The sequence below is a fragment of the Mytilus edulis genome, chromosome 7, assembly GCF_963676685.1.
Source record: "Mytilus edulis chromosome 7, xbMytEdul2.2, whole genome shotgun sequence".
Lineage (NCBI taxonomy): Eukaryota > Metazoa > Mollusca > Bivalvia > Mytilida > Mytilidae > Mytilus > Mytilus edulis.
Genome location: NC_092350.1, coordinates 19,807,652 through 19,834,203, shown reverse-complemented (window position 1 = coordinate 19,834,203; position 26,552 = coordinate 19,807,652). Strand labels below are relative to the sequence as shown.

The window sequence follows — 26,552 nt, the reverse complement described above, 5'->3', positions numbered from 1 at the left end:
AGCGGAGAAGCAGTAAATGTCAAGTTCTAAAATTAGTTCATTTCATCCGACTGGGATTCGAACACTACCATGATTCCACAAAATTATTATACTGACCTACGTTTAAACCGATTAAAATGTGTTATATTTTAGCAACGGCGGCATTTTTTAATGATGGCAGACATTTCATTTATAAATGTCAAGTTACCGAACACTTAATTTCAAACGCCCCTGAAATTGTTGTGATTTGAGCTAGTATTAAAAATAAAGCAGCGGTGTATTCAGCAATACTCTACAGACCATTGAAAGACAACTAACACTTTTTTTTGCATATTTTTCACAAATCAATTTATTTCCTAGTTCATCAAGTTTTTCCCGTTCTTTTAGTTTTAATGCAATATTTTCGACTTACTGTGAGTTCTTTGTATTTCATAATTAAACTGGAATCCGCTTGCATTTATGTTACACTCAAACAAAAGTAGTAGTAAACAGAACCAGCTGATCCATTTCCCTTTTCCTCTTTTGCTCTTTGACATTGAAACCAGCTACAGCTTATGCAGTTTTAATCTAGCTAGGCATTGGGGAACTGCTTCATGAATTTCTTATTGTTTTGATACCCGTTTCCGTGAAAATGGTTTAAGATTGAATGAATAATTAAGTGAATTATTTTATTTACAAGACGAAGAAGTTGAAATATGCGTTATGAAGAAGTTTCGTTTTTCACGTCATAAATACAATTGTAACGTCAAATGTTCATGCGTAGCGACAGACCAGCCAAAACAAATCAAATATGGCTGGCGGCTGCTTTTCTGCGAACTCAAGGTAACAAAATGGAACATTTAACACTACAACCACGCCCCAAAACAACAGAGAAGGAGAAATGCTTGCCTGCAGGTGATGGATTGCCTTTCTGGTCAGAGGTGCCATTGTTTGCCAAATTACCAGTTTATCCAAACCTAAAAGGGTCTTACAAATTGTGCACGACTAGCTTATGTGAACCGGTCAGTATGATATTTTTACTTTTAACATTACTTTCAATTTTAAGTTTCTTATATAGATATAGCATACATGTAAATCATAGGGAGTTTTCAAGTTAGAAGACGTCTTAGATTTCGAGCTCTACAAAAAACAACATGAAGATATCTTTTTTTCCTTTCAAATATACAAATATTCAAGATGTTATGAAATTTCAGCCAGTATGTAAACACTTCTTAGATTTTAATTCACAAATCAAGCGAAATGTTGCTTAAGTGAATTTTGTGGTCAAGTTTCAAAATATCATGGAAGATCATGAGAACAGGTTTTAATTCAACAGAAATTTTCTTTTTTTTACAGAAACATAAAACGGCACAAACAGACTTCGACCTCACTGACCCATACGGCTATGTTGCATTCAGTCAATATGAACCGTTGCACGATCCACATCTACGCAACCATTTTAATATTCCCCAGACGAGGCGACATTTGGTGCGGAATGGATATTTACACGACGGAAAAGTGGTGTGTGACCTTAAAGAATTTAACAAATATAGACAATACCTTCGAAAAATGTTTCTTCTTGAATTGGCATACGAGAAACAGAAAAAGGTAATACTACAGTTTTGTTAAAAAATAGATGTATTTTCTATGTCGAATTAATAACTGTTAATACAACTTAATATACAAACAAGGTATGATATCATAGTACTAAACAGAAAGCATTGTTCTGTAAAAGAACATGATGACGTCAATCTTAGATATTACGGTCGTAAATTCTGGTTTACTCATGTAATCAAAACAGAGAAAAAGGATATTGGCGATATTCGCTAGGTTGAGCTATGAAAATATCAAAACGCAATACAATTATTTCTTATCTTTACAAAAAATTATCCTAAAACAATCTAGAATTTTTGAACAAGCTTTTTTTTATTTTGTGGTTCTTATATATTAATGAAACTCAAATCACAGCTTTTAAATGCGCGAATACAACGTTTGAACTCCTATCATAAAATCCTTAGTTGTAATAAGTTCTTTCACTATTGCACACACATGATTTTGAGTTTGTTTTTTTCTAAAAAAAAAGTAGCATGTCTTTTTTTAATTACACAAAAGCAATAGGACAGAAATAAATAATTAAATGCATAAATATAACATATCCCATACGAACAAAACTATAGACTAGGTTTGGACAGAAATCAGAGTTGTGATTGACTACATTCATAAATTACATTAATATTAATTAAAAAACCTTTTGCCTCGCCTACAACTATACGTAGCGGAAGTGAGAATAAGGCGTGCTTTTTCCGGGGTCGGTGGCGTTTACAGCCTCATCAACTGTTGCTTAATTTTGTGGTTAGGTCAATTAAGGTAAAAGGTACTTAATTAAATAGACAAACGCATGTTATATTGTCAATAAAACGGAAAATCAGTAGCAATAACATAGAGTTTTTAAAGAACTATTTCGAGAATGATTTAATCAAAATTAAAAATGACAACTTTTTTATCTGGATATTTCTAAAACTTTCCGTGTCTAAGAAAGTTTGAAAGTTATACATGTACATTCATTTTTTTATGAACATGTGCAGTTTCTCATGGTCTAGTTTCATGTCAAATTTCCATCTACGTTCCGATATCAGAAGGGAACTATACTAATAGTAAGTCAATGATATTTGGTATGCATTTGGATTAGCATTGGCATATCTCATTTTCATTGAGATTATTTGACCTACCCATCTATCATGGTCCATTGACTATGAAACTTGCCAAAAAATAGGCAAAAATCCCCATTGGCACATCTCGTTATAATGAAGATGTTTTGACTTACTCTCTACAGTGATCTCATTTCGATGGAGATTTTTTTACCTTCTCAGTCTGATTTCATTTACTTTGAATCTTTTGCGTAACCACCAGTGCTATTTAAATATCTCTATTTGCATTATCGAAATTATAAACAGGCGGCAGGTTATAAGTAAATCCGTTTAGAAATTCAGATTTGATTGTTGTTTCTAAATATGTCCGGTGGCAACTATTTCACACATGTCCAGGATGAAAACATCGTTATAATCAATACAACATATGAATCGAACAGGATAGCAATCTCTCTACAAGAACTATCCAGACAAAATAAACATGGTCATCACTGTATTGATGTTTGATATACCACTTGTTCAATAATACTACAAGTAATGCTGGCCTAACTTTTTGATATCTGTCTACTTGAGAAACTTTAACAAGTCTAATAAAAAATTTATGTACGAGATGATATCGCACCATTAGCAGTTTGTGTTTTGTCCAAAAGTCAATTGTTTTGCTGATACTAAAACAGAAATTTGACAACAATTCTATTTTAAAGAAAAATGTGTAGACAGCTCTCAATTAAAAACCAGATGGTTTACTACCAGAATTTAAATGAATGTTATGAATTTTGATATTTCCAAGCAATGTATGGCAGATTCAAGAAGAAGTACTTCAAATGATCTTCAAGAGAGTTATACAAAGAAGAGACTAGAGATGGTACAAAAACGAATGGAAGAACTCAACAAAATACGACGTCAAAAGTTATTTTTATTTCTTTATTATTACATTAACAAGGAACTTCTATTTCATGACAGTCTCCGACATTCTCAGATAAAAAAAAATATGATTTGGTCAAGTTTTATCAAATTAATAAACGGAAACAAATTTGATAACGCACATGCTTGCTTTCGAACGCACAGGCCAAAATGTGACAGACTGTCAAACCATAAGAAGTGTATATTTAGTCAAGCTACATTTTACTTGTGCATCGGATATTTTGGCTGGCTAAACCGGGAGCTGTTTTAAAACCTTAATCAAAAATTCTGGTCTTGACTGTCTCCTATGACATCCGTCAATAGTTTTTTAATTATTCGTTAAGAAATTGGCATTGATAAGTGTTGACAACAATATCAACTTCAAACTAAATGTACCTCGATCTTTAATATACCTTCATTCTGATTTCCATACACTTCAAAGTCCACTGAACGTGTTGCTTTTATATAACATACAAAAACTTAGACAAACTAATACTAATAAAATATTAACATTTTGTAATACATAATACATATACTACATCACTTCTACATTTGTATATGTAGTGAACCATCGAGTGCATAGAGAAATTTATATATATATAATATGATTTTGGATGTAACTTGCGTCTTTTGATTGGCTGCCATTGTCTTGTATATCAGCTCATAGTCTTTAGACATAATTTAAGATTCTTAAATACTGAAAACGCGGGTTATTTAGTGTGCAACATATTTTTGATAATATTTCTTCATAGACAGAAAAAATATATTACAGTCATTCCTTAAATATATCATATAGTCTAAATAGTGGTTTTCCTATTATGATACATTTATTAATTAAAGCCAGTCAAAGCATATTATGAGGATCTGCTCCGCTTTCTATCGCCCAAATAACTTATTATATGCCGAAACAACTTTATACTGATCATTTGTTTTACGATATAGATATAAAAGAGAGCATCAATGTAAATCAACGCGACAAAAGAAAAGATTGAATGAACTAGACGGAGAAAGGTCAATAAGAGACGCTAGAAATAAACAGCGCGAGAGGAAAAGGAAACACACACTTCAACAACACAAGGAGATGGTATGTTATCTAATAAAGTTTATTTCGCTAGGGACTGTCTCAAAGTTGATTGATTAAACTTCCAATGGTATAGGCATATTCACATGTGACATTTAGTGTTTTCATTAAAAACACAAACACCAGCAAAACAACTTACAAAACACTATATAAATAACACATAGCTGAGAGGGAGATGGAGCAGATTGTTACCTCGAGAAAACATTGTCAACCGCGGCGAAGCCAAAGTTGACAATGCTTTTTCGAGGGGTACCAATCTGCTCTATCACCCTCTCAGCTATGTGTTATTCAATTTATTATACTGAATGTCCTATCCTTATTTAATGAATGGCTATTATCTATTTTGAATTTATTGAACCATAAAACTAATTTTTGACTCTTCACATTGAATAATCCGCGAAGTGGATTATGTAAAATGTGAAGAGTCCAAAATTAGTTTTATGGTTCAATAAAATCAAAATAAATTATTGCCATTCATTATAAATAAATTTCTATCAAAAATAAGGCTCAAAGAACTTTTTATATCATTTATATTAACAATAACAACGTACACAAATGTTGGCGTATGAATACACAACGTCAGAGTGGGCGTGTCGCCATCAAAATTGACAACATTGAAAATAAAACTAATAATTTTAACCAATCAGAAGACAGTAAAAACATCAAATTTATTTATTGTCTTTTACAGATGAATTGTATTTAAAAGTATTTTATATGACATCACATATATAACAACATTACGGGTATTAGAAAAATCAACAGAAGTGAAGCAAAATGTTTTAAATTTATTTTGACAGTAAAATAATAAAATCTGAGCCAAAACGTAGAACTTACGCATTCTCTTTAATAACTTTATGTAAATTCAATTCATTTTCCTTTGAATTGTCGATTTTTGATTGGTCGAGACGAGAGGGTAACATTCAAAAAAATTGTCACCCGTTCAGCCATGTGATAGAGTAAATTAACACCTTCATATTAGCCAGTAAAAATATGGAATTTAACGTAAAGTATAATAAATAAACATACACCACCGCTACAAACACACTGGCAATACACCACTACTACAAAGTTTCACGCACATACACCATCGCTACAAACAAACATAAAACAAGTCACGCCAACTTACTCAACAGAGGAGGCAATTCAAATCATGACGAAGATAACAAACAAAGTTGAAAAAAAAAAACAAATTGCTGCCAAAATAAAGCTTCACAAAGGTCTATCAATATCACGGGAAGCAATTATTATTACTGAAAGAGGGACGAAAGATACCAAAGGGACAGTCAAACTCATAAATCTAAAACAAACTGAAAACGCCATGGCTAAAAATGAAAAAGACAAACAGAAAAACAATAGTACACATGACACAACATAGAAAACTATAGAATAAACAACACGAACCCCACCAAAATCTAGGGGTGATCTCAGGTGCTCCGGAAGGGTAAGCAGATCCTGCTCCACATGTGGCACCCGTCGTGTTGCTTATGTGATTACAAATCCGGTAAATAGTCTAATTCGGTAGGTCACATTCATGAAAGGGAAGGGGATTGTAGTTACGACGTAAGGAACATATCCGATATCATTTGTGAAACGGTTATTCCATAACGGTCAACCAACTCGTGATGGCGTCCGTAAAATTTACGAAGGGATGATTTCAACTTCACCATTCGGAACTCTTGGTTTAATAGCTTCCTTGTGAGCAGTAACCCTCTATCAAGAAAATCATGATGGGAAATGCAAGCACGGGAATATCGTATCAATTGGGAGATATATACCCCGTATGCAGGTGCTGCTGGAATGTTGCTACTTAGAAATGGAAAGTTCACAATTGGAAAGCTGAAATCATCTCTTTTGTCGAAAAGTTTTGTTTTCAACCGACCCTCATTGTCAATTTCTAGATGTAAGTCAAGATATGAAGCCGACTTAACTGTATCTGTAGTATCCTTTATCTCCAATTCGATGGGATAGATGCGTTCCACATAGTCACCAAATTTTGAATTGTTTAGTGAAAGAACGTCATCTATATAGCGGAAAGTAGAGTTAAAGGATATTGCTAACTTCTTATCTTTCTTCCTAAAAAGTTCCTGCATTGTGGCACCGTTAAAGTCCACAATTCCTCTAAAGTCCACAACACCGCTAAAGTCCACAACAAATTTCCGCTAAAGTCCACAATGTCGCTAAAGTCCACAAACTTTCCGCTAAAGTCCACAAAATTACCGCCGCTAAAGTCCACAAGAAAACGCCGTTAAAGTCCACAATAACAAGTTCCGCTAAAGTCCACAAAAAAGCACCGTTAAAGTCCACACCAATTTTTTTATTGTTAAAAACATATTATTCGTTATTTTTATCCCGTTAGTACAATACAAAGCATTGGCCTTTCTTCTCGGTAGTTTTTTTTTTTATCAGTTTGATACATGACAAAAGTACAGTATCGGTATATGATTTTGTTCTATCAATTTTGATCTTGATGGCCAATTTGGACATCATTTCTAAAAAGTTTGTAAATTCGTTACTTATTATTAATTTACTGCATTCAACAAGTAATTTTTTTCTCTTATTTCTTTGCATATAATCACTTTTTGACATAATTAATGTACAAAGCAAATGTGCCTCCTAATCTATAACATTTGAACGGCATGCAACAATCTTGATTATATCATTAAACAAAAAAATACTAAGTTTATGAATTCCCAAAGGTCTCCTGTCGCAAAACTTTTAACCAACGTTTAACGGTATTAATTTCTGTTTTGATTTTCAGAACGGAAAAATGAAGCCAGTATGATAAATTCCAAATAAAAAAGAAAATATTCTATGCTTTAAGTTATATTTTTATCGATTAGTATCAGATATCGATGCGTTGAATGGGTTTCTACCAAAATGTCACAACAAAACCTGATTTGATCGATATAGGAAGATGTGGTATGAGTCACAGTGCCAATAAGACAACTATCTATCCAAGTTAAAATTTATAAAAGACCATTTTAGTCAAGGTACGGCCTTCAACACGGAACCTTGGCTCACACGGAACAGCCAGCTATAAAAGTCCGCAACAATTACAAGTGTAAAACCATTCAAAAGGAAAAACCAATGCCCATAAATGGGGCTTAAGAAAATATACATACACTAGTTGTTTATCTTGGTAAAGTGTTTTAATCACATGTAAAATTACTCACAAGATTAATTTCTATAAACTCACAAAACGCTAAATCTGTTCTACAGTATTAAACCAATAAAATTGTATTGAAAAGAACAGAAACATTCTTTGATATTATATAATTCGTAAAAGTTTCAGCTTAAAACTTCATACTAGTCTTCCATTTAGCCTTTTCAAAATACAAAAAAAGTATCTTTAAAAGAGAATAAAGAAACGAATTAACTCTGAAAGCGATACCGTGAACTTTGATGTGACGTACATTTTATCAATCAATATGACTATAGGATAGTTCAACAATTGTTGGTGTTCGGGTTCAATGCAAGATGAACGTTCCTATCGCCTTTATTCTATATCCACATCCTGTCTTTATCCTATTCCCACACCCTCCAATGCTCATAGACACTTATTTTTATTAGTTCTGGATTTCTCAACACACAAATACGTCGGCAAGTTTTTTTTTATTTGGTCATACTTTTCTTCGGTTAATTTTGTTTTTCATTTTTGGTGTAAATCAAATTTTTTGGATAAGATATAAACTTTGTGTTATATCATCAGAAATTGAGAATTAACGCTTCAAAATAGATAAATTACCAAATAAACAAATAAACCTATGAGAGGTCTGCTTCTATTGGTACTAATTTTGATTAAAATCTTACATGAAATAGTTCCTAATATTTGTTATGAAAAATACCCGTAGATTTCATGATATATGTATAACAACTAATTATAGGTGACAAATACTTCTGACCATTTTACTTTTCTGGCTTATCGCTTTTTGAAGTACAACGTTCCTAAATGTTCTAAAAACTTATCTTCCAAAATATACATGTATGTACTTCCATAACTTCAATTGCAATTTGAGCATTTGAACTTAATTTCATACTAAAAAATGTAGCGTCACTTTTTAGCTCACCTTGCCCAAAGGGCCAAGTGAGCTTTTCTCATCACTTTGCGTTCGGTGTCGTCCGGCGTCGTCGTCGTCATCGTTAACTTTTACAAAAATCTTCCCCTCTGAAATTACTTAAACAAAGTGTGACTAAACTTATCCACAATCATCATAAGAGTATATAGTTTAAAAAATGTCTCCGATGACCCTGCCCGCGAACGAAGATGGCATACATATACATATAGCTAAAAATAGTACATAGGGTAAAATCAGTTTTTGTTTTATATCTCTGAAACTGAAGCATTTAGAGCAAATCTGACGGTGGCAAAAATGTTCATTAGATTTAGATATATCTGCCCTGAAATTTTCAGACAACCAGTTGTTGGGTTGCTGCCCCTGAGTTCTTTGCTATTACTGGCATGAAAATACGGATTTTTTGTGTTATTAAAATTTGCTGTTACAAAATATTAGAAATTATTATAAATTAAGGAATGTATCTCCCTCATACAAAGCTCTGATTCCTTTCACGAATTTGACTATATTTTTTGGACCTTTTGGATTATAGCTCTTCATCTTTTATATAATCTTTGGATTTAAATATTTTGGCCACGAGCATCACTGAAGAGACATGTTTTGTCGAAATGCGCATCTGGTGCAACAAAATTAGTACCGTTGATTTTATTAGATATTATTATAGTATCTAATGATATCTTATACTATAAATTATGATTTTAACCTTATTTTAAATGATTCCCAAAGGATCAGTAAATACAGGTGAGCGACACAGGCTCTTTAGAGACTCTAGTTTATTTGGTTAAAGTTTTTATTTCATTTTCTGACTCTTGATAAATTTGACAAATGCACATGTATGGTCGACCTCATACTAAACCATACGAGTATACTCATACGGTACGAGTATACGTTCAGGTATACTTATATGGTCCACATTGTACGTGTAAGGGTTCAAATCAGATATACTCTTATTGTCTGGAACATATATATACATGTAGCATTGTTGAAAAAAAACTTATCATGGATAATACACAATACAGAACCACATCCGCGTATAATTTATTCAATTCATCTTTCATTCTGAAACAAATTCATTTTCCTTTTTGAAAACAAAACAAACAGTTGTTTATAATGTCTGTGTCATTTTTGTCTCTTGTGGACAGTTGTCTCATTGGCAATCCTACAATATCTTCTTTTTTATATGCAAACCAAAGAGTGATGGAAATCTGCTAAGCACCACAAAATGCATGAATGTGTGGTATTCTTTATCATTATTTTGATTTCAAAAAAGAACATGATGGATCCAAGTCTATTTTTGAGATTTACGGACCGTTTTGGCTGCTGTGGAACCTAACAGACACTGAATGGAAATCTTACTTATGTTTTATAGATATTGCAAAGGAAATTTAAATATCGAATATAGGCTCCAAATTATGTCGCCAGCATATACATAAAGAGAACGCTATGTTGGAGTTTCTTGTGGATGAACAAATATTTACTAAAAAATAAAAAGACTATAATAGTTAGATAGCTTTTCAGAAATGTTGTATGTTTGATTGATAGAAAATCGCATAAAAATCGATAAATCAAATACTATATTTTTTTCATTCATCAAAAATATAATTAATGCTGACAAGAAATACTTTCTAAGAACAAAAGTCCGTGCTTTTAATTAGATCTATAATATCGGGTGTAAAAAACAGAAAATTGTCTTTTGATAATGAAAAAAAAATGTTTGGACTTTAACGGTGCTTTTTTGTGGACTTTAGCGGAACTTGTTGTTGTGGACTTTAACGGTGTTTTCTTGTGGACTTTAGCGGAGGTCATTTTGTAGACTTTAGCGGAAATTTTGTGGACTTAAGCGGCGTTGTGGACTTTAGCGGAAAATTGTTGTGGACTTTAGCGGTGTTGTGGACTTTAGAGGAATTGTGGACTTTAACGGTGCCACACTGCATGAAGTCAAAGGTGTTTTCGTTGTCGATCAATCACTCATCATTAACAACCACCTTTAATAACTCCTGACTATTGTTAAATTTATATAACGTATATATTTTCTCTCTTTTTATAAAATGCAGTGATTTTTTTTCTCTTTCTATAAATATTAGGTAATAAATTTCTCCCTCTTTTTATAAAATTTATGGTCTTTTTTTTTTTTTTTTTTTTTGTAAAATTTAATGGTCTTTTGTTCTTCTTTTTATAAAATGTAGTAAATGTTAGATCCTTTTCTATACATAGAAATAATATTCTCTTTTTAGAATACAATGTAATGTTTTTCCATTCTTTTTATACAAATGCAAAGATGATTTTTTTTCTGCTATATTACAAAATTCTTATTGCCTCTCTCTCATAGATTGAAAGAAGAAACCAACTGCTGATGAGACGCTGGAAAACCCAGGAGCGAGAGCGTCAGCAACGGCTTCAAGACGCTAAACATAAACAGCTGATGGAACAAAGGCAAAAGGTAGCTAACTTAACATAAAGCGTGCTTTGAATTATTATCGAGTTTTGTCGCTATTTTTTGCATTTTTCCTTTGATCTCTCTTTTGTGATATTTTTTTATATCATGCTACTCGCTTAAGGATGTACTTAGGTGAGGTTAGGTGAAAATTAATAAATTAAGAAGTTAAAATTGATACTATAAGTTGATAGAGCATCAATTAAGGATAAAAATAAGCTAAAAATATTGATAGGTCATGGACCTCCTTTTCGAGATATTTGAGATTTAAAAAATGGCGGGAAAAGGCTGACTCGGACTTTTACCTTATATTTGCATTGGTATTATTAGGTCTCAAAACAAAAGAAAGAAAATTAAGAATCTTCTAAAATTTTGGTAAATGACCTTTCATGAGCTATTAAATCTTATATGAAAAAATAAATGGGTGTTATGGGGCAAAATATTTTACATTGTATTATATGGAAAAACACCAAGGAGTCCGAACATTTGACACAAATTCCAAAACCTCACCTAAGTACATCCTTAAGATGAAAAAGTATCGCTAGAAACTAAGTAGGCACGTGGCGTTACTAATGAAATTTACATGAAATTGACATCGTCGTCTAGGTAAAATAACGATAAACATTGGTCATTGGTCAGCTCAACTCGATTGCTTTTCTCGCTTTCGCCGTACCGGCTCAAGCGAGAAAATCAATATCGTTGAGATAATCAACGATAAACAATAAATATTGGTTAATACAGGTAGATTATACTTATTTATTTATCTGCTGTTGAAAAATGTCTTTTAGTTATTTTTGTCATCGAGTTGCTGTTCAATTGACGTTCACCTTGCAACTTTAATTGTTCATAAAAACGGAATATAGCCCTATTTATAATTGATTAAGATTTTCATACTTAGGCATGGTATTTGTCAGTTACTATTTATTTGGAGTTATTTTAAAAGGATATGGAATCGTATTGTACTTATAGATACATTCTTCTAGAAACTGATATAATTGTGTTATAAATGCACAGTTGAAAGAATATGTAACCTGAATAAAAAGCACACTTTTGAAATATGTTCTTGTTTAGATACAAGATTCATGGGAGTCTAGAAAGAGAAGTCAGGAAGAGAAACTATCTAGAGAGGCTGATGCATTAGTTCGCATTCAGGAACAAAAAGACAAAAGTATTGCTGAAAGGGAAAGGCGTGCGACTATCCAAAGACAAAAACTTCAAGGTATGTAAACGAAGTCTTCATGTCTTTAGCACGATGCAGCTCAATCGTTTAATTTTAAGATAAGATTTACCAATAAGTGGTTTTTTTTCTTTGGATATGATTTATTCATATACATAAATGCATGTAAATAAAATGTCTATATTAGGCTACTTTAATGTCGTGCAGATATTATACGCGCTGTTGATTTGGGAATACGATAATTATTTATAATATTGAATCTGTACTGAAATCCATGTTGATGTTTGACTTTTATTTGTACTATCTCCTCTTCCGTTGTTTGTACTGGAAGATGTGTCATGTTTAGTGAACTATGTACAAGCAAAGTTTTAACTTTTGTTCCAAATGATTAGCAATCACCGTTTATATTAGTTAAATTTTAAAGCATATTTTAAGCTTACATCATAGAATGTACGTTGTTTGTAAGGGAAGACATGATGTTTCTTAAACTATCATGTAAAAGCAGTATTTTAACTATTGTTCCAAATGATTATCAATCATCGTTAGAATAAGTCAAATTCTAAAACATATTTATATAAGATTGCATCATCGAATATCCATAGAAGACACTGACGAAATTCAGTTTTTGCAACGATTATATTTTACAGATAGTTTAGAGAAAATCAGACAAAAAATGAAACAGGAACAAGAGGCCGTTGAAAGAAAACACGCACGGCGTCTTTCAGAAAGATTAGCTCTCGCAGATATAAAGAGTATGGCACGGCGTAATGGTTAGTATTTCATCTATAAAAGTATATACTGGTAATTGACTATGGGTAAATTCGGCATTTGCACCCCAAATTAAAAATGATGGTGCGTCATTGGTTGGACTTTCAATGTTAAGGATGGTAAATCGACGTTAAAGAACAGTCCATCTCCAATGAACTTCCATGTATCACGATTTCATTTTTAAAATGTCGCCTTTACAAAAAGAATTATCAATTTTAAAACCACTGGAAAAGGGCAAATTAGCAGGAGGAGAAGATTGGTACTAAAGTAGAAGATACCAGCGAAATCACAGTACAATTGGGCAAGTGCTGAAACAAAAAGATTTTAAAGGAGTAAGTTCGGTAAGTGCCATATTTGGCCCCAATTATAAAGTTCATGGTTACAAGACATTAATTGTTTTAAGTTGCCTTAAAGACATGTGAAAATGTTTAAACAGAGCTGTTTTTGTCAAAGTTTAATTCTAACACGTTGATTTTTACATCCCAAAAAGGTCAAGATAAGGGATTTTGGTGAAATTTGACAAAATCAGCTGGATTTCAACCAAATAAAGGACCAGGAAACATAGAGCGCATGCGTCGACAAGCTTAATATTCAAATAAGACATGTTAAATGTCTTCATAAACATTATTTTAAAAAATCTTTGTTGTCGACGTATGCGCTCTATGTTTCCTGTCAAATAATCTTTGGAAATTTACCCATTTTCATTGATTTTTTCGTGAAAAATCAATATGAGTAAAACTTGTGACGTCATAATGAAACGCAGAAATGTAAAATTTTCAACAAAATGGCTTATATCCTATCTAGTCAATGTATTAGCTATAATTTATCGTGATATTAGTCAATAAATTCCAATTTGAAATTTACGCTAAAAAGGGGGCCATTTTAGGGCCTTATCGAACATACTCCTTTCGAGGGAAGAACGTCGACTGATCATGCGCGAAAACGTATAAGACAGTCTCCGACTTCGTTTTTTTTTCTCAAAAAAAGTTTTTTTTTCAGGGACAAATTTAGGAGAACAAAACACTACATTTATACGTCATATCACAAATATTTCTGACTTTGTATGGTTTCAGAGGGGATGCGGCTCAACGAAATCGGTATCTTCCGTTAGTAGTATAGATACAGGAAACGTTTTATTCAATGCTGTGAAGAAAAAATAAACAAAAATTTCCAGCAAACAAACAAACACAAGACCACAGGAAAACTGTTTCATTTTAACTTATGTCTAGCACGTCTCTTGTTTCATGAACGGCACTGCTGGTGGAGTTTTAATTCCCCGAGGGTATCACCAGCTCATTAGTCAGCACTTCTGTGCTGACGTGAATTATCATTCCTATGGTCATATTTATAAATTAACTGTTTACAAAACGTTTGAATTTTTGAAATACTAAGGCTTTTCTAACCAGGAATAGAGTACCTTAATTAGCTGTATTTGGCAAAACTTTTATGTTTGGCTAAAAACAAAACCAGGTTCAACCCACCATTTTTTTCTAAAAATGTCCGGTACCAAGTCAGGAAAATGGCCATTGATATATTATTATAGGGTAAACTAGTTCGTTTCGGTGTATGTTGCTTTTTGGTGTTGTGTTTCTGTTGTGTCGTGGTTCTGCTCTTATATTTGATGTGTTTCACTCAGTTTTAGTTTGTTATTACCCATATTTGTTGTTTTTCTCTCAGTCAATTTATGAATTTCGAACAGCGGTATACTACTGTTGCCTTTATTTAGTAATGTTGGTCCTCAATGCTCTTCAACTTTGTACTTTATTTGGCCTTTTTAACTTTTTTGGATTCGAGCGTCACTGATGAGTCTTTTGTAGACGACACGCGCGTCTGGCGTAAATACAAAATTTAATCCTGGTATCTATGATGAGTTTATTTGCACAAGAAAATAGAGCTTAGAACGTTAAAGTTAATATTATACTGTTTTTGTTGTCAATCCAGCGTCTTATCTACATTTATTTTGATTTTCCCTTGGTCTTGTTTAGTTCTGACTGACAGGTGAACTGCGTAGAAATAATATTCCTTAGTATTCCGAAAGATCTTTAGTGTATGCTGCACTGTAAATCAATATCGGAATTAAGATATGAACGATCGAAAACAGCAATCTTATCTATATGATTTCTATACCGTAACTGTTGGTGAAAGATAATGCATACACATCCTTTTAAGATAATACTACTTGTTTCATAATTTCAGCGAAAAGACGAAGTCGAAAACCACAGTTCCTCAGCATGTGGGGTATTGTATCAAGTCTTAGAAGAATGGAGTTGTCTAACTTGAAAGGTAAGCTGTATGACAGTAAGGATGAAACTGTTTACAGAGAAATCGTTAGAGACAAATCATTTTTTTTACATTCAGCGTCTTATTGGAGGTTAGGGATTAACTTTGAATTAATTAAACACCGTAACGTGAACAAAAGTTGAATGCTAAAACACCAGTTCAAATCCGCCTCATTTTGTACATGCACATGTTTTCATTGAACAGACTGATGATAGCTATGCTTGTAGGGTTAACTTGGTATCAATTTGTGTTCGTAAATTTTCAGTTTAAAAAAAACTTAATGTTATGGTCATTACGTCATGTAGCTATCCACAAACTGAAAACATATGCTCACATGTCAAAATTTGTTTTTTTAGAGAAGAGATCAGAAAGATTTTTACAAATGCTGACTGATGCTTATGATGAGATATCAATTTTCATTGACGAGACAACATATGGAGACGAGGTACGGTGTGTATGTTCGTACCAAACAATTCACTAAGTTTGTTTGGAAATAAATCATTGTTCCAATTTACAAATAGGATTTTTTAATTGAAAATATAAAACACAGCTAGTAAAATTCTTTTTTCAAGGGACAATGAAAATTCTAAATTGGTTCTGTTTTGAAACACTAACCACAATTCACGAATGAACCTCTCTCCGGTAAAAGCCATCATATGCTCTTTATGTGTCAACATGGCATTGTGACGTCCAAAAGATGGTTGTAGTACGTAGCATATATAATATATTCGAGAAATATGCGTTTAAATATATAATAACTAAACATTGCCATAAAATATAAAATGTATCTGTACAAGGCGTAGAAACTGTTTGTATACAAGGCTGTCCCAAGTATTTCATTACTGTTTCGAGTCGAATACAAAATAAAATGTTTGTTTTGAGACAATAAATGGTTGTTCTCTTTACGCTGCAACTATTGAAATTGTTCCAAATATGTATCTTGTTAGAATAGACATCAATTAAATCTATATATTAAAAATTTGAAGCGTGCGACGTAAATTTTCCCGAACCATTATTTTTTAATGCCATCATAGTTAAACACTCTATGGAAATACATTATCAATTTCACAAACAAGGATTATTTTGCAAGTGTCTGTTATGACATTTTATATTTCATTTGTTTAAGAGATTACGATAGGAAATCGGCCGTAGATGTAGAATTTTTATTACAATATAGAGCCCGTTAATTTAGCTAGGATACAAGAAGACTCATTGATTCTTTGAAAAAGAATATTCTTAAAGGTTATCATTTACACATAAGTGAGATCTTACTGATCAGTACTTAATTTCCTTTGTCAAAAATAGTGTTTTGGAGATTCGCTGTCCAAGAAAGTTTAAATAAAGGCAACAGTAGTATACCGCTGTTCAAACTCATAAATCCATGGACAAAAAACAAAATCGGGGTAACAAACTAAAACTGAGGTAAACGCATAAATATAAGAGGAGAACAACGACACAACACTACAATGTAACTAACACACACAGAAACGGACCAAGCATCAGACAAAATCCCACGAGAATAACAAATATAACATCAAAACCAAATACATGAATTTGGGATAGACAAGTACCGTGACACGTCTTATCGCAATGTCAATTTACACTAAAAAATAAGAGAAAACAAACTACGCAACGTTAAATTGTAACACACACAGAAACGAACTATAATATAACAATGGCCATATTCCTGACTTGGTACAGGACATTTTTAACAGTGTTAACGAGGCATATTGATCAATGGTTATAGTATTCTTGTTTCTTTAAAAGTTTGAAGACACTTCTGCCAACGAAGAAGAACAGTTCCAACTAAAGGCTAGAGAAATTGTAATGGATGTATACAATACCGTAAAACAAGTAAGATGCATATATATTTACTCGAAAATTAATAATAATCCACATGGATATACGTAAACTGTAATTTCCACAAATTAAAATGTCACGAAATATACCTCGCATATTACTTACCACAAACCAAGTAGTGATATTGGTGTCGGATACAAATGTCTGTTGGTGACCTTTGGATTTCTACCGGCCTTGAATTCAAGAAAATTCATGTGTTCTTAGTAACATAGTTAAACAGTACTGATCAAATGTTAACTATGTATTGCATGTTTTGCTCTTATGTTAGAAACACGTTTCATGGTTACTGTGTTATTGCTATTGCAGAAAAAAGCTCAACTTTATTTGTATGCCTGTTATTTGGACAAAAGTTTGGCTGATTACAGGATAAAAATGTTTTATACATTAACTGCTTCGATATTCAGACTGGAATATGAGGTATCGTTCAATTTAACATGGTCTAGTGTTAACAATCAAATATTGTATTCGCTAACCATAAATACATGTTTTGGTATAATTGGTTGTGTACGGGATTATTCCAGAGACAGGTGTTGCATTACGGAGATCACATGTTTTCATAACAAATATTTCGATTATGTTCTCTATAACAACTGATTTGTTATTCAGGAACACTACAGTGAAATGTTACCACTTCCAGATGACGAAGATTACGATGGTCATGAAGGTATGTATAAGCTAAGAACTGTATGGTTAGATTGATACTGTTAGTACTCAACCAAAGTAAAAACATCAAACCAATTGTATTTCGAGCAAATGTCGGTCTAGGACAACGCAGGGTTCATATTTATATACATTGTAAATCTGCCTACTCCGATACCTGAGTATTCCAACATCCTGCTTTAACCGACACATTTTCATGGTCCCAAAATTGGCCTATCCTTGCAAAAAAATAAAAACCCTGAGTATTCCGAAACCCTGTTTAACCGACATTATTTTCTGGTCCCCCAGTGTGTCGGAGAAGGCAAGTTCCACTGTATAGTACCATTAACATGTTCTGGTTCTGAATATACTTCAATTTGACTCTATTCGTTAAACATAAATCCCTACCATATAGTTTTGTGTTGAAGGCCGTACTCTGACCTTTGATGGTTTATTTCAACAAAGTGTGACTTAAATGGAAAGTTGTCTCATTGGCATTCATACAAGATATTCTTATATCTATGCCCTTAATTACCGAAACGATTTGATTTGTGTAAAATGTATGGATTATAATTGAGGTTTCTCTTGACCCAAACTTAAAAACAAAGTTATGGACCATGAAAATAAATACAAGTCAAGTTCGATTTCAGCATTTTTACATTTATGTTCAAGAGTTATTCCTTTAATTATATTAAAACTCCTTTTTTTTTCTTGTGATTAAGAACGTAACTTTTATATTTTTAAGCACACTGCTATAGAAACTAAGACACATGTCGCATTGATTGAATTTTGCCTTTGGTACTCAACATTCAAGAGTTTATCTGAAATTGGGATACTTTTAATAGTTAGATCACTTGATTCAATATTTTAATGGATATATGTTTTAGTTAGCTGTGTTCCTTACGTTTGGCCACCTAAGGGATATTGAACCATATAAAGTAGTCAGTTGGGTAAATATCTTTAATTGTTTTTCCATAGGCGGTAATGGTAACTTTTTTTCCTGTAGCTCAGTCCATATCGTAAACTTGAATATGTATGATAGCTCGTTTCGAATCTGGTTACATTTTAGGTGTACAAAATGAGATTACATTTTCCATAAATTAGAATAGCCCTAAAATCCTTTCGTGATGCGGCTACTCGTGGTAAAAAATCCCTTTTTTTAACACAATAATTTCTTTGAAAATTTAATACTTTGAACACATACATGTAATAGCTCCATAGTTTTCACACAATTATTATATGTTCTTCTTCTTTCCAAATCACCACACATGGTTGAGCTCAGTCATTTCTAAAGAATAGAAACATGTCCATTAGCACTACACAGAGATTTTGAGTTTACACACAACTTTTAAATTCATCATTTTGAGGTGCATTAAGGGTTATTGACCCAGTTACAATTTCTTATAGCATAATGAATACCTCTTCTGTATTTTGTTTTTTCAGAGGGTCAGATCTACATTAGAGGAAGGCTATCTGTGATTCCACACACGAGTGGCGAAAGCTAAACAAACAGTTTTTTTCTTTTTCAGAGGGTCAGATCTCTTTTAAAGGAAGATTATCTGTGATTCCACACACGAGTGGCGAAAGCTTATAAACCAGTTTTTTTTTCTTTTTCAGAGGGTCAGATCTCCTTTAGAGGAAAGTTATCTGTGATTCCAAACACGAGTGGCGAAAGCTTAACAACCATTTTTTTTCTTTTTCAGAGGGTCAGATCTTCTTTAGAGGAAGGTTATCTGTGATTCCACACACGAGTGGCGAAAGCTTAACATACAGGTTTTTTTTCTTTTTCAGAGGGTCAGATCTCCTTTAGAGGAAGATTATCTGTGATTCCACACACGAGTGACGAAAGCTTAACTACCAGTTTTTTTTCTTTTTCAAATGGTCAGATCTCCTTTAGAGGAAGGTTATCTGTGATTCCACACACGAGTGGCGAAAGCTTAACAACCAGTTTTTTGTTTTTCATAGGGTCAGATCTCCTTCAGAGGACGGTTATCTGTGAATCCACACACGAGTGGCGAAAGCTTAACAACCAGTTTTTTTTTTCTTTTTCAGAGGGTCAGATCACCTTCAGAAGAAGGTTATCTGTGATTCCACACACGAGTGGCGAAAGCTTAACAACCTGTATTTTGTTTTTCAGAGGGTCAGATCTCCTTTAGAAGAAGGTTATCTGTGATTCCACACACGAGTGGCGAAAGCTTAACAACCAGTTTTTTGTTTTTCATAGGGTCAGGTTATCTGTGAATCCACACACGAGTGGCGAAAGCTTAACAACCAGTTTTTTTTTTGTTTTCAGAGGGTCAGATCTCCTTTAGAGGAAGGCTATCTGTGATTCCACACACGAGTGGCGAAAGCTTAACACTTCTTCTGTATTTTGTTTTTCAGAGGGTCAGATCTCCTTTAGAGGAAGGCTATCTGTGATTCCACACACGAGTGGCGAAAGCTTAACAACCAGTTTTTTGTTTTTCATAGGGTCAGATCTCCTTTAGAGGAAGGCTATCTGTGATTCCACACACGAGTGGCGAAAGCTTAACAACCAGTTTTTTGTTTTTCATAGGGTCAGATCTCCTTCAGAGGACGGTTATCTGTGAATCCACACACTAGTGGCGAAAGCTTAACAACCAGTTTTTTTCTTTTTCAGAGGGTCAGATCTCCTTCAGAGGAAGGTTATCTGTGATTCCACACACGAGTGGCGAAAGCTTAACAACCTGTATTTTGTTTTTCAGAGGGTCAGATTTCCTTTAGAGGAAGATTATCTGTAATTCCACACACGAGTGGCGAAAGCTTAACAACCAGTTTTTATATTTGTTTTTCAGAGGGTCAGATCTCCATTAGATGAAGTCTATCTGTGATTCCACACACGAGTGGCGAAAGCTTAACTCCTCTTCTGTATTTTGTTTTTCAGAGGGTCGGATCTCCTTTAGAGGAAGGCTATCTGTGATTCCACACACGAGTGGCGAAAACTCAACACCTCTTCTGTATTTTGTTTTTCAGAAGGTCAGATCTCCTTTAGAGGAAGGCTATCTGTGATTCCACACACGACTGTCGAAAGCTTGACACCTCTTCTGTATTTTGTTTTTTTTCAGAGGGTCAGATCTCCTTTAGAGGAAGGCTATCTGTGATTCCACACACGAGTGGCGAAAGCTTAACAACCAGTTTTTATAAACCTACTGGTGATCATGAGGTTACACCTGTTCCATCAATTTACAAAATGGAAAATATCAAATTAGAAGAAGCGAAGGAGGCAGAACGCAGAAGACAAGAAGATATGAAAATGGCAGAGAGTCTTTTGTTGAGACTTCTAGACGATTTAAGTCAGGACAAACTTCAGAAAGATGATATTGTACAACTGACAACATATTGTATGGAAATGGTTGAGAAACGTGATTATGAAATTGCAGTTCTGCAAGATCTTGATGTCAATGATTTGAACGAGTATCAAGTTTCCGGTCTCGCAGACAATTTAGTTAAGTTTACCTTAGAAAGGTTGCTAGGTGATTTAAAAAGAGGCCAACTTAGCAAAGAAGACCTGACAAAGTTAACGCTGTCTATCATTGGTAGTGATAGCGTTGACATGGAGGAGTCCATGGACAAAGCAATCGATAAATTTGTGGAAGATACCTTACAAGACATTGTTCAAGATGAAGATCTACATGTAGAATCTCCTACCAATGATGCAATGCTAGACGACTTCATCATTAGAACACTACAAACACTGGCAGATGATGTGGAAAACGGTCGTCTATCCAAAGAAATGATTGAAGACATGCTTAATTTAATGAATGCTGAGGTCAGCTCCAATGTCACACATGAGTCTACAGATACAAATTTTAAGTCAATTTTACAAAGGATTATAGAAGACCTTGAAAGCCAAAAAGGTGAATCACTATATCGTGTGGTTCATGCTTTCGTTTCATCGTATATGTCATTTAAGGAATCTTCGCAAGAATCTTTAAGCGATCTTGTTAATATTGTGATTAATAGAATAACTACAGAACTGAGTGGAGACACGAAGGAATTAGAGACACTTACACAACTGGCTAAAACAATGTCCACACAATCTCTAACGACAGCACAGATGTCTGGTATAGCAAATAATGTTATTGCAACCTTGGATGAAGAAGGTAGATCTTTAACTGAAATAGCAAGATTGGTTGTAGAGGATGCAATTGAACGAGCAAAAGCAAAGATAATTGGAGCCCATAGCAATGAACTAACACTGATAGCAACGACACTGACATCATCAATAAACGATGTCTTGAGAGATTCAAACACAGACATTGAGGAAAAAGATATCCCATTTGCCCACAATGTATCAATGTTTGTTACAGATGTATTGAAGGTCGTTTACACGAATTTGCAGAAAGGTTATTTTACTGAGTCTGACGTAGCTGACATGGTGACCAATGTTCAGCGGATTATCGATTCAAGAGAAGATAAGCACGCAGTTTTGACCAACCATATAAAGTATCTCCTCGCAGACTTAGACGCCGGTTTACTTGACTCAAAAGATCTGGAAGAGATCGGACAAGAATTGATCTATTGTGGGAAAAAAATGACCGACAGATCTTCCAGTATGGAAAGGAGGACGCCTTCACTGACAAGCACAGCTGTAGCAAATAATCTTATCGAACATCTATTGGAGTCTTTGCAGGTCGAATTTGAAAAAGGAAATGTGGAGAAAGAGGCGTTGAAAGAATTAGCATTATGCATATTGCAGTCCACATCATCGACAATCTCTCTGGTAGCTTCCAATGACTCTAAGATAGCAGAGGATGTCGTACGGTCTGCACTGGGTACAATTATGGATGAGATCGACGACGGAAAGTTAAACAGAATGACATTAGTTTCCATGGCGAGTTCTGCTGTTTCGATATTTTCTGAGGATTTTGATAGAAACGAAACATTAAACACAATTATGCGTAATATCATTTCAAAATTAAGAGAAGACAAGATTTCAATGCAGGAAGTGAGAGCAATTTTTCGAGTTATTCTACGTAAATATCAGTATGACCACAGTGTTATGTTCCCACGAGAGGTGCCAACATCAGCCGATTCAGAACTTGCCGAATCTTTGATTAGAGAAACTATCATCAAAATTGATAGGGATTTAAGATCTGGTCACTTTAGTGAGGATGATTTACTGTTATTTGCAGACGAAAGCAAACGATCACGTAGCAAGATAATTGGAGAAATGCCAGATGATATCATAAATTTGGTGTCATCAATCATCAAACATTTACAGTCTCAAGTAACAGAAAGTACCGATGCCAGCGAAGTTATACTGTTTTTGAGAACAGTTGATACAGAAAATTGTGACAATATAAAATCAAATGCTGAAGTTAATCATTCTCTAAATCGTATTCTTGAAGAAATAGCCAGCAGCAGACACTCATCCAGTTACCTAAAGAAAATACTCCGGCATTTTGTATCACACGTTGGCACACACGATGATATTTTGGCGGTTGGTGGTATTCTTCAGACTATGAATGTTGGTGTATTATCAAACTTCGTTAAAATAACAGTAGCAGATGTTTTAAGTGACGTTAGAAAAAGTAGGATGAAGTCAGCAGGACTTACCCTAGACATGTCTCATTCAGATACAGGAATGTTAATGAAAACAGCGTCGTCAATGGTAGCCAATAGATTAGTTCAACAGCTTTTAACCAGAGTTGAAAGAACTGTTTTGAGTGGTAAACCACTAGCTTCAGACACTGAGCTAGGATCAGAAGGTTCAGAAGGAAAAGATGGACAACGAGGTCCTTCATTTGCAAACTTTGAAAACGATCTTCTATGTAGAATATCCTCTAATGAGATTGGAACTCATATTCTTGAAACCTTGAACAACATTATTTCTAACATGAGACTGGATAGGTCTGTTGATAGGATAAGTAATATAGCAGGAGAAGGGTACGGAAACGCTCAGAAAAGGATATCTTCGGGCGTAATAGAGGATTTCGTTCTGGAAACTTTACAAGATATTGTTGAAAACATGCAGGACCAAATGTCTTACGCTGACATGCGTGACATGCAGGGAATAACAAACGATGCTAGTCAAACTTCTATTTTTGTAATGGATGTTATGAACAATATACTTAAGGATATGGCGGAAACAATTAGAGAAAAAGAAGAAGACAACAAAAAACTGGCTGTTACCAACTCAGACTCCATAAAAGGTACATCGACTGTTTCACTAGAAGCTGAGGCTGTAGTAGTTGAAGCTCTTCATAACATAGTCAGAGATTTTGTTGGTGAAAGTGATGCAGAACAAATAACAATGAATAGTTTCAACTTTGATGGCAAAGGTACTAAGAAATATGTGATTGGTACTCTTCAAAATATAAAAAGAGATTTCGGAGATCCAAATAATAAAAATGTGAGACATGCAGTCACTGATATTATTCAAAACACAGTGGAGGACGCCGGCCAATCTAAGGAATCGGATCACAATATTGACAACTTTGTAGAAAATACAATTGATATGATCATTGAAACATTAGAAAACAACAAGCTTAGAACAAATGACCAAGTCCGACAAGGTGCATCTCAGCCTTCTGTAGAATCGGAAGTGGCTCTTGATTTGTTAGTAATACCAAGTGGGGTGAGCGAATCAATGTTGTTGGATGGACGTACCATGAGTTTGCAGAAAATGGCCGAAATGACAACTCGCATGCTGAGGATGTATGATGAAAATATTCAGAGCACTCGAGGCTCAAAGCAAGAAATCGTTGGTGAAATACCTGGCGAAAAAGTTGTTGAGCTGTTGTCTGAAGCAGTTTCAAAAACCTTGTCAAACGTAGAAAGTGGTAAATTATCTGAAAAAGAGGTTCATGAGCTAGCAACTGCCCTTTCTGAGCGATATCCAGTGGCAACTCTGAATGAACAAGACAATTCACTAAATATCTCTAAATCGTCCGCTAGTGATGACAAAACTGTTGAGGACTTTGTCGTGGCCACTCTTGAAAAAGTTAAAGCGGAACTGCAAACTGGTGTGATAGACGAAGATAGGTTGAAAATGGTCGTTCAAAGTATGACCGATATGCACAATGAATCAAAGGAAAATATCGATATTATTCAGCACGCTTCTGTAACATCCGTTCCGTCAGAGATTATTACAAAGCTGGTAAAAAATGTCTTATCAAACATTGCCAGTTCATTCTCTGACAATGATATTGTCATACATGAGGACAGTAGAAAGAAACAGGGTTCGATAAAATCTCTGTCTTCTGAAGGTAGTAGCAAATCAAACAAATCAGACGATAGGAAAGCCAATATCAATCCAAATGCAGCCAAATGTCGTTTATCTGCACTGTCAAGTGATAGGGTGAATACGCCTTTGAAGACTACACCAGTGCCAATACTGCATTCATATTGTGAAATAAGAGACAAACCACTTGACAACAAAGAATATGGTATGATGCAGTCAGTTCCTAGTAATAATTACTCTTCTTTTGAAAAAACAGGGAAATCAAAACCAATGTGTATGGTTACTCCACAGAAATCTGCCAAGACAACTCCAGTGGCAAATATGAATAACAGGCGAACACGTATGAATGCAAACCCTACAAACGGATCACCAATTAACAGACATGTTGTTTCCAATGCACGAACTATTACTGCTGTTCACAAGGATAGTCCATTTCCCGGTCGTCCAATATTACCTCATCATGTAAGAATACCTCATGCAGATCCCAAACGTCCGGTGCTCAATGAACGCGTGACAAAACAACTTGAAACCAGTTCACGTGAACGTTTTGCAGAGCGGCAAGAAACTCCTAATAGACGCTCAACAAACGCTGGTATAGCAGTTCAGTCTCCTAAACGTGCAACAAATCTGCTATCTCCGAAAGTACATAGGAGACAACAAGTTGAACAGAGATCTGTATCTGAACAAAGTCATCAAACTACTAGAATTACACCCACACAAAAAGAAAGAAACAGATGCGTTTCTACAATGGAAAAAAATGAGAAAAAAGTCGTACCAACTAACGCAAAAAGGAGTCTGAACATTGACAAGAAATCAGCTGCGAAGAAATCGTCACCCGAAATTCGAATACCTTCAGCTTCTTCTGTAGGAGATAAAATATCAACTACTTCAAAAATACCTTCAAATGATATGCAGAAGCCAGTCATAAAACCTGTTCATACAGCAACGTTGGAGGTCAAATCTCTTTGTGGATCTCACAAAACCAAGATATCTGTGCGTTCCTCAAACGATGATGAAAACCAGTCCTGTAAACGTCCCCCGTTTCATTAATTTCAGTAAGTATATAATCCGAACACTATTCACAAATGAAATCAAGGCAATTTTAATGATTTTCAATTATACGAAGCAGTTTCATAAACATAGTATAATTGATTGAGTGTATATGTGTTTAGCGCCACTTTCAACACTATTGACTATCTCATGGCGGACATATTTGTCGATTAAGGGAACAATAGTGCATAGAGAGAACCATCGGAAGGAAATATTTCAAACCTTTTAATCTAGGTTTGGAGTCGAACTCACAACCTCGTTAACAGACTAGTAATTGCTGTAAATAAACTACTCAGATAAATTACTCTAAAATGGTTACATGGTAAATATTTATACTGATAAATTACAGTAAAAGTATTATTGTTATTTTTAATTTTTTCTTTATTTTAGGTTGAAAAGTCTGTGTCAGAATTGGAAGAAGATTGCGGTTCAAGAATCAAGTTGTAAAATTATGAGAATAAATAATAAAATTTAAAA

General features: G+C 34.1%; 1 protein-coding gene across 1 annotated transcript; it reads left to right on the top strand.

The window, feature by feature from the left end:
- Positions 1-649: 649 nt before the first annotated feature.
- On the top strand, positions 650-26,552 carry LOC139480955 (fap1 adhesin-like). Its single transcript, XM_071263947.1, has 13 exons — positions 650-980; positions 1,315-1,566; positions 3,397-3,515; positions 4,452-4,593; positions 10,993-11,103; positions 12,169-12,316; positions 12,922-13,044; positions 15,239-15,325; positions 15,679-15,767; positions 17,090-17,176; positions 17,789-17,846; positions 20,905-26,080; positions 26,466-26,552. The coding sequence occupies exons 1-12, from the start codon at positions 729-731 to the stop codon at positions 26,073-26,075; spliced, it is 6,639 nt and encodes a 2,212-aa protein (XP_071120048.1). The 5' UTR covers positions 650-728; the 3' UTR covers positions 26,076-26,080; positions 26,466-26,552.